Here is a 9,736-nt window from a genome sequence, read left to right as displayed (position 1 = left end):
CCGTGTGCCCCCCCCCCCAGTTGTGCCCCTTCCATAGCCTTCCTGTAGTGGAAGCTCTGGCGTTGATTTTCTTCTTTTTTGTAATGCAAGTGCCTGACTTCAGCTCGGATCGCCAAGTTATCACTTCTAAGAGGCATACACTTCACATTACCAGCTACGGGACTAAACCAGGAGCCAGGCCGCTTCCTGGACTGAGGCTCCTTTGTTTTTACAGATCTTGGTCAATTTTGATAACTGATCATTTGGGCCCCTTGCCTTTTCTCTTCCCATGCTTTAAATTCCCCCTCTTATGTTTTAAATTCACCAACAAGAGTGAGTCTGTGAAACCCTAGGCCTCCACCCTTGACCCCAGGCCTCCATGTGCATTCTCTCTCTCTCTCCCTCTCCCTGTGACCTCACTCTGTGGTCCCAAGTATGCTATGTAATTTCCAGGTCCTGTAAGTAATAAACCTTTATTTTTTAAAAAAAAGTTTCCCTTAATCCTGAAGGGTGTGTTGCAATCATTCTAAGAACTACAGGGCCCGTCCCACCACAGCACTGGTTATTTAAACAGGCATTCGATACTTCCCAGTCTCAGTAAGCAGCTCCATGGCACTCATCCTTCCAGCGCTCAGACCAACATTGGTTCAAGGACTCTTGCTCGATGTGTCGCAGTCACAATTTGCAGTCAGTACATCAGCAAACCCCATCGGCTCTGCCTTCGGGATACACGCACCACTGCCCCTCTTGCCGCCATCCTTAGCCACCGAAGTCTTGACCATGGCCCATCAGGCCCACTGCCACCTCCCTGCTGTCACCTCCTGCCACTCCCCCTACTTGGCTCCCGCCATACTGGCTTCTTCCTGGCTGCTCCTCAGACCCACAGCCCACTCTTGCCTGGAGGCCTTGGCACTGCTGTCCTTTTGGGGTGGAATTCTCTCCCCAGTCACTCACAGAGCTGGCTCTCTCATTCCTTCTATCTCTGCTTCAATGTCACCCCCCTCAGTGAGGCCTCCCTGAACTACCCTATTTAAGACAGCAGCCCCTCCCACACTCCAGCCTCTAGATCCTTCTTTACACTCCCTTCATGGCACTGAATCACCGCCTGGGATACCATATATGTGTTTGTGTCCGTGTGTGCCCGTATGAACATCAGATATTACATCTTTCTTGGACGTTTATTATCTGCGTCTCCCCTCTAGAGACTCCACGAGGGGGGAGACTTCGTGTGTGAATTGCGCATAGCTAGACTGTAGCATCCAGAACCGTTTCTGGCGCGTCGTTCCATAGTTACTAAAGTCGTTGAATCAATCATCGGGCTTACAGGGCCTACATGAGTTTCCCAAAGCCACACAACTAGCATATGTAGAAACTCAGAGGGTTAACTAACTTGCCCAGGGTCACGGTGAGGTGCAAAGCTGGGATCCAAGCCCAGGTCCGAATTAACTACTGCACTTTCCACTTCCCCATCCCCCCAACGCCAACCACCTGGGGCCACCCACCTGCCCCCTTCCTGACAGCAGCCTGCCCGTCAGCCTCTTTCTCACTGCCATCCATGCTCTAGAAAACATAATCGCTTATGTTCTTTGTATCGTTATAGCATAGCACATGCTTAACCTAGAAAACAGGAGAATACTTTTTAAAAGGAGGAAGGAAAAAATTACCAATTGCCCAGAACCCAGAGACCACCATGGTGACTCTATCGCTCTCTCACTCATCTTTCCTGGGACGTTCGTGCCTGATAGGGATCATCGTCGTGATCCGGGCCACAAATCCTCGGTTCTGATCCCAGCAGAAGAGAAGCGGAGGCATGCTATGGGCAGAGAAAGACCAGCAGGCTTTGGCGAGAGGACACAAGGACTGGAGGTCTCCCCGGGCGGGGGCAGACAAGCAGGCACGGACAAGAAGGATCTGAGGGAGGGGAGGCGCGGCATGATGGGGACGGCTGTCTCAACGGGAGCACTGGGGAGAGTGAGAGACATGGTCAAGTGGGAGGAAGGCACGGAGAGCGGAGCACTGTAGCTGAGGCTGCGGAATTCGAACTCCACAAAGGAAGCCGCCAAAGATTCCTGCGTGGGGGGGGATGGAGATACGAGAGGTAGGGAGACATTGCGAGATAAACGGTTCTCACCAGAGATAACTCACGCAGAGGCGAGGGAACTGAATGTGAAGGTCATAAGAAGGGGAGGAGTCAGCGATCCTCCCGAGGGTCGGTGCGGAGTGGCGGCCTTATCAAGACAAAGAGGGCAGGGGGCTGAGGGGCTCAGGGCTGGTGTGGGGAAAGGGCGGCGAGCAGTTCGAGAGCTGCAATGGCGTCAACACAGACGTGCCCCTGAGAACAGGAGCCGGCTGAGGGAAACAGAGGGTAGAGAAGAAGGCACCAGGGCGTTCTTCAGCCAACACCCCGTGGAGACGCTGCCCGGCGCACCGAACCCGCACCCACTTGCCTGGTCTGCAGGGCCACCACCCCCCCCGGCCTCCTGGCCTCCTCCTGCCTTCCCTCTGCCTCTGCTCAGGGAGGCCCTCCGCTGCCCAGGGACCTTCTGCGCGGAGCTGGCCTCGGTGTCCCGGTTGTAGGCCGCCCTGGCAGTGTCCCCCGTCGCGCTCCGCAAACACGCCCTCAGCTCCCAGGCCTCCCTGCTCTGTGTGCCCGGGGCCCCAGCAGAAGCTCCACAGACACCCCTCGACTTGCCTTCCCTTTCGCTTCTCTCCTCACCCAGCCGCTGGCTCTGTCGGCCTCACTCCCCGCCGAGGGCCAGGGGTCGCGCTCAACTCTGAGAGCTGCGGGTAACCTGGTCTTCGCGTCCACCATGGCTGAGTGGAGCCAGCGTAGCCCCGTCAGGCCACTTTCTAGTACAGATTCCTCCAGCAACTCCCCAGACCAGCTTAATGTGCCCGCGAATCCCCAGGGTCCTGGTTCAGCTGCAGATGCTGGTTCAGGGGCCTGGGGTGAGCCCGAGATCCCGTGTTTCTAACAACTCCCAGGGGATACTGAAGGACTGCGCTTGGGGTAACGAGGACCTGGGTGACTTTAGCCAGTCGCCTTAACCCCTCTGGCCTCAGTGTTCTCATCTGCCAAATGGGCTCTGACCACTTCACTGGGTTGCCATAGGGTCAGATGAGTTAGTGTTTGTGACAATAAAATAAACACCAAAGTCACTGAACAAATGTCAGTTGTCCCCGCCCGTCTCAGGTGTTGCTGCCAGGATGAATGTGACAAAATACACAAAAAGCCTCAGCAGGTGTGCAACAGATGCTGGGTGCTTCCCTTCCAGAGGCTGCCAGGTTGGATGCGTAATGGTCTTCTCCCAGGTCGAGATGCATCTCTCAAAGTCAAGGCAATGAAGGAGTCACTCTGGGCTGTGGTGAGTTAGGATGGTGGAAAAGAGGGAGCGTGTTAAGGGTACACAGTTCCATGAGGCCTGGCCACAACGCAGCTAAGACAGCACAGGCCTCGACTTTCCAAGGACAACCCACTGCCACCCCCCGAAGCAAAACTCTGTCCCTAGAAGCCAGTCACGGTGCCCTGCTCTGTCCTATGAGCCCAGATCTCAGCTCCCAGCTCTGCTCTGGCTCATGACTTCCATGCTTGTCTGACCTCTCTTAGCCTGGGAACCTGGCACTGACCTTGACCACATCCCCTCATCTCACCCATCGCCCCATTGCTCCCATTACACACCACTCTTGCCATTAGCGACAGATTCCCGAGCTGCTGCCAGCCTATTCCAGGCGGGGTCCCATTCCTCCTGATCTCCTAACAGGTTCGACACCCACGGCAATCTCACACCGTTTACAATGGGCTGAGTGTGACAGCCATTACCAACAGCGGGTGACTGTGTGTGGTGACTAACTGGGTCCCTGTGCCAAGGGAGAGGTAGGAGTTGAAAATCATTCTAGGTTTCAGGTCTGGGAGGTAGAATGATGAGGTCAATTTGGAGCATTGAGCTTCGGGGCCCACGTTGGTTGGGCAGCAAAGTGGACCTTTCTCTCGGGCAGGTGGGAGCGTGGGACTGGAGTTATCAGAGAGGTCAGGCGGAAGTGGGGGCTTGGAGACACCCACACAGACGCAATTGCTGAATCTGTGCAAAGATAAAAGAAAAGACTGAGGATCAGACATTGGAGAAGCCGAAATTCATTCTCAGGGTGGTTCTGACCAGGCCTCTCAAACAGACTGCGTTCTCTCTCAGGTCCCAAATGGCTTCCCTCCGGGTCCTGTCCGATCCTGGAGGTGGGTACCCGGCGGCTGGCAGGAGGGCAATCAGGCTCGGGCTCACTTTTACAACAGGTATCAAATTTAGACTCTTGGTGTTATTTCCAAATAGAATTATACTTACACTCACAGAGAGGCCCTGAGAGAAATGAAAAAAAGACACAGTGCGGCTTAGGGACTGGCCTTCCGGCCTGTGATGCCCAATGAACTCCTATTTCTTTAAAATTCTGTGAAAAGTACAATTCTATTTTATTGTATCTTTCATGTTAAAGTATGAATTACAGGTGAACATTTAAACTAGACCACAATGTCGTAATCCTAGCCCAGTATTCTTCATTGTCTCAGAAAGGAGCCCCCCAGATCAGAAGGGGGCAGGATGGTCTTTGCTCCCGCTTCTTATCCGGACAGCCAAGAAGTCCAGCTCCCGTGGTCTTCAGGGATTTCACGGTCCAGCCTGAGTTACCAGCTGCTGTCCTCAGCTACCTCGGAAAGTCAGTCTGTCCTGGGGTCTGGATTCACCTGGACTCAAAATACTTTTAAATTCCATTTTCCACCTCAAGCTTAAATCAAACTTTACCCAAAAAATCTCTGTTACTCAAAAAAAAAAAAAGCTGCATTTTTAAATTTAGTCTTCTGACTCTGTGCTTGTGTTCTGTCCTTCCTTCAACACTTTCAGACTTCTGTTCCTCAGTAAAGAAAGCACGTTTGATCCCATCGCGGACACATTTAGCAGACATGGGACCGCCATCGGCCCTGCTGGCCTGTTTGTTCATTTGAGACGACCTCATAGGAAGGTGAGGTCTCACAGCACGAACTCCTTGATGTCGGCCCAGGGAAATCCCACACACACATTTTGGTGCTTTCCTAACCTTCTTGGTATAAAGGGAAACAATTCTGCTGTCAGGGGTTCGGGATAGCCTAGTTCTGTCAGAGACTGTGTTGTAGGACAGCCTATGATGGTATGTCAGCTGCTGGGCCATCTAAATGCCCCTAGACACTGTCCCCAGAAAATTAAAAAAAAATTTTAGTTGTGGTAAAATATATGTAACATAAAATTCACCATCTTAGCCATTTTTGAAGATATGATTGAATATTGAATAATGTTAAGTATATCCACATTGTCGTGCAACCAGTTTCTAGAATTGTTTTCATCTTGCAAAATTGAAATTCTGTATCCATTAAATAACATCTCACCATTCTCCCCTCCCCACCCCCAGCCCCTGGCGACTGCCGTTCTGTTCTCTGTCTCAGTGAATTTGACTAGTCTAGGGACCTCCTGTAATTGGAATCATACATTGTCTTTTTGTGACTGACTCGTTTCACTGAGCATAATGTCTTCAAGGTTCATCCATGTTGTAGCATGTGTCAGAACATTCTTCCTTTTAAAGGCTGAACAATATTTCATTGCATGCATGTCTGTACCTTTTTTTTTTTTATCCATTTATCTATAGATGGACATTTCGGTTGCTTCCACCTTTGGGCTCTTGTAAATAATGCTGCTGTGAACATGGGTGAATAAATATCTCTTCGAGACTCTGCTTTTGGGGCGCCTGGGTGGCTCAGTTGGTTAAGCGTCTGCCTTCAGCTCAGGTCGTGGTCCTGGGGTCCTGGGATCGAGCCCCACGGAGGCGACGGCAGACTCCCTGCTCAGCGGGGACTCTGCTTCTCCCTCTGCCCCTCCCACCCCCGCTCATGGTCTCTCTCTCTCTCTCTCTCAAATAAATAAATAAAATATTTAAAAAAAGACTCTGCTTTCAATTCTTTTGGATATATACCTAGAGGCAGAATCACCAGATCACACAATAATTCCATTTTTAATATTTTGAGGAACCATGACACTGCTTTCCATGGTGGCTGCCCCATTTCACATTCCCGCCAATAGTGTCCAAAGTTCCAATTTCTCCATACCCTCGCCCACACTCATTTTCTGTTTTTGTTTTTGTTTTTTTATAGTAGCCACTCTCAGGGGTGTGAGGTGGCATCTCCTTGTGATTTTGTTTACATGTCCCTAATGATTAGTGATACTGACATATTGAACGTCTTGTCATGTGCTTATTGGCCATTTGTAGATCTTTGGAGAAACGTCTATTCAAGTCCTTTGCCCATTTTTTAATGGAGTCGTTTGTTTTACTTTTTGTTGTCGAATCATAGTTCTTTACGGATCTTAATTCCTTATCAGATATACGATTTGCACATATTTTTCCCCATTTCATAGTTTGCCTTTCACTCTGTGGTGTCCTCGGATGCACGGAAGTTCTCCATTTTGATGCAGTGTGATTTGTATATTTTTACTTCTGTTGTCCGTGCATTCAATGTCACATGTAAGAAATCATTACCAAACCCAATGTCCTGAAGTTTTACCCTGTGTTACTTCTAAGAGTTTTACAGTTTCAGCCCTTATGTTTACATCTTTCATCCATGTTGAGTTAATTTTTTATCTGATGGAAGGTAAGGCCTCTTTTGTTTAAAAACATTTTTTTTCCTATTATAAAGTTAATTCGTGTTCATTGTAGAAAACTTGGGAAAGTGTTAAGACAAATAAAAATCATCTCTCATCAGTGGGGTGCTGATAAAAACACTGGATTTATAGTATTGGGCAACTTCTGTGGCATCAATACTCCCACCATGGTCAATTCAGCCAACTTCCAATTACCCATGTGACCTCAGTAAATGCAGGGTAGGGAAGAAATGTGCACAACTGGCTCTCACACCCCTGCCACTAACTCACAAGCTGGCCATAGCCATAGCTTGTGTAGGTGGCAGTCACAGTCAGCCACGCAATGGCTCCATGGCCATTTCCTCTCCCTTCTCTTTCAGCCACTCCCATGATAGCATGGGATGTCGTGTGACCTAGTGACTTAGTGCTGGCGAATGAGATTGAGGATAAGTCTTTCCAGGGGAATTTGAGGGAAAAAAAAGTTCCTCTCTGATAAATTTAAAGAAGCATGATAATAAGGCCCTTCTCTGCCTCCCTGTTGTTCTCTTGTTTCCTGGCTTTGGATGTGATCTTGCAAGTTGTGCTTCAAGCTGACGCAGCCATCTTGTGACTATGAGGCCAGACGGAGAGTTTTAGAGATGCCAACCCCACATCTGGACTTTGTGCAACTGCTGAACTAAACCCTGGAAATGCCTATTTTCAGATTTCTTAAGTAAATAAAGATATATATATATATATATTAAAAAATAAAAAAAATAGAAACACGTTTTTCGTTTTCAAGTTGGTGTGGCCATAAGTGGCTTTAGGATCCCTCCGACAGATGTAACACAGTAGGGATGAACAGGTCTTCCCCATTTTGCAACAGAACCATGTGCCATGTTGGCATCACAAAATGCCAGTATCTCTTGGAGCCTAGTGGTGCCCAGAAGATATCTGGTGGGAGACTTGGGGCAGCCCTAATGCCAGAGAAGAGCCCATGTATTCCTCAGTCCTTGTGAGCCCCCCTGAAAGACTCCCAGAAATTTTCGATGAGCACTTTGCGGGCAACCCTCTTCCTCAGGACAGTGTTTCTCCCATGGCTTTCCCATTCAGTCCCTCTCGGAGACGTCCCCACCGTCCCTCTGCCTGCTGCAGCTGACGTGTGTAGACCATCTTCTCCCTTATCTAATCCAATAGCAGCAGGGACTCCGAAGTTTCCTGTGGACACCAGCTCCTACCCCAGGAGCTGTGATGGCTCCTTTCTCCTCCTGTCCCCTCTGTCTGTTTCTGCCTTCATTATGACGACCCCGACAAGATGGGCAGAATCCAAAGAGCCTCAGATTTCAATCTCCTACTTCCTAGCTGTAGTAGACCCTGTGGAACTATCCCTCCAGAGTCCCTTTCCTAGGGACGGCCCTACCCCATCTCCGTGACCATGGGAGCTGCTGTGTTAGTAAACTATGACTCTATCCCCACCACACTCTTGGTCCCTCCCACACCAGCCATGGCCTCTACTCTCCTTGCCAACGTTAATGAATTGAGGAGGGACACGTGACTCAAACTGGACTAATGCTCACTTCCTAGGGATTGGGAGAGGCAAGTGTGTTTCCCTGCATAAAATTTGAAACAGCAAAAGTCAGCAGACATCAATATCTCCCTCCTGATATCCATTAAAATGACAGTGGAGGCATTTGGGAAAAGGCATAAATGAACAAGAACAAAGAGAATCTGGGAGGAGACAGAGCAACAAAACGTTGGAAGCTGGGATGTAGATGGTTGGATGGTAACTGAGTTAGAAGACCTGAGAAAGCTGAATCATAAACCAAAAAAAAACAAGACACTCCCCGTTTACACCACAGAACCCCCATGAGCTGGAGGTAAGAGGCAGCAGGTACCATTCACTTGGAGTAAGGTTAAAGGTGAGCATAAGAACAGGAGGACTGATTCAATGTTGATTTAAGAAGCAATTAGACCCCCAACCCCTCCTCCACTGCCCTTAGTGAGTGGCCGTCCCTCCTCTACCCCAGAAGGAAACACTAGAGACTTCCACTGGGAAAGGATAAAGCAGGTTTTCTGGGGCAGGAGACATCAGTCACAGTTGCGGGCATAGACGGCTTACTGGAAACAGGGGGCTTAAGCAGAGCCACCCTACATACTAAGCGAGGAGACCACCACCCCCTTTCCCCATTCCACAATCAGAGCACTGACAGACTGGCAGAAACTTTTCTGGGAAATCTGACCCAGGCCAAGAAAAAAACCTAGAGATACTGACAGCTGAGGTTTCCCAACGAACTGGCCCAGACTGCTCACTCCGCACGCAAGTCCCCAGGTGCCAAGCCCCACATATATACATGGAGTTTCTAATGAACTTCTCTGTGCCCCACTCTTAAATATGTGTGCAGCCAAGACATCCCCAGGGTGATGGTCAAGTGAGACCCCACGACAACCCTACATAGCAGCCCTAAAGAGCCGTCCACACAGGACAGGAGTAGGTCAAAGGCACTGGAGAGATTTCTTCAAGATGATGAAACTAGACGGAACATCCAATGCATTTGAATGTGAGGAGAGATTTATATCACTCTGGGGGGAGGGAGGAGTTGGAGATCAGATTAACAAGAAGGATGTAGAAAACCAGGCAAATGAAAAAAACAAGACATTAGTTACTCCGGGGAAGAGAGAACTGCGAAGGGAAGGGAACAATTTCTGCTGGGATGAGGAAGGGCTTGGGATGTGGGTGTGAGGGGTGACAGGGTATGGTCTGTGGGAAGTCAGTCCTCACCCTCCATCACAAGTCCATGTCGACCACCTGAAATTCTTCCATGGGGGCCAGAGGCAACTCGACTGGCTTTCTAATAAATTCTCCTTTTTTTGCTTAAACTTGTCAGAGTTGGTTTTTAGTGCTTGAATCTGAAAAAATCGCAGCTAAAACGTTAGTCATGGATCTTTGCTTGTCAATTTTATCCCTAGGCCTGGGGCTCCCCGCCCATATAACAAGGTCCTATTCTTTGATTCTGTGCACCTTTCAGTAGTCAACTTCTTCATCTCCTCTCCTCCTACTCCTTTCTACCAGCTATCTGCCACCCACACACCAAACGAAACTTCCTTTGAGGGGGTGTGCCCTGGCCCACGTT

The 9,736-nt window shown here is 49.5% G+C and overlaps 1 protein-coding gene across 1 annotated transcript in view; it reads right to left on the bottom strand.

Annotated features, from left to right (window-relative positions):
* Positions 1-5,169, bottom strand: part of LOC121101014 (60S ribosomal protein L34-like) — a 9,331-nt gene extending 4,162 nt beyond the window's left edge. Inside the window, exons 1-2 of the mRNA XM_040623244.1 lie at positions 4,868-5,169; positions 3,205-3,213 (exon numbers count right to left, since the gene is read on the bottom strand). Of these exons, the coding sequence (XP_040479178.1) occupies positions 3,205-3,213; positions 4,868-5,169 (311 nt within the window). The remainder of the gene's footprint in view (positions 1-3,204; positions 3,214-4,867) is intronic.
* Between the last annotated feature and the right edge of the window lie 4,567 nt (positions 5,170-9,736).

The sequence above is a fragment of the Ursus maritimus genome, unplaced genomic scaffold, assembly GCF_017311325.1.
Source record: "Ursus maritimus isolate PB19 unplaced genomic scaffold, ASM1731132v1 scaffold_6, whole genome shotgun sequence".
Lineage (NCBI taxonomy): Eukaryota > Metazoa > Chordata > Mammalia > Carnivora > Ursidae > Ursus > Ursus maritimus.
The sequence above is the reverse complement of the archived record's forward strand: the minus strand, read 5'-3'. Positions and strand labels throughout refer to the sequence as shown.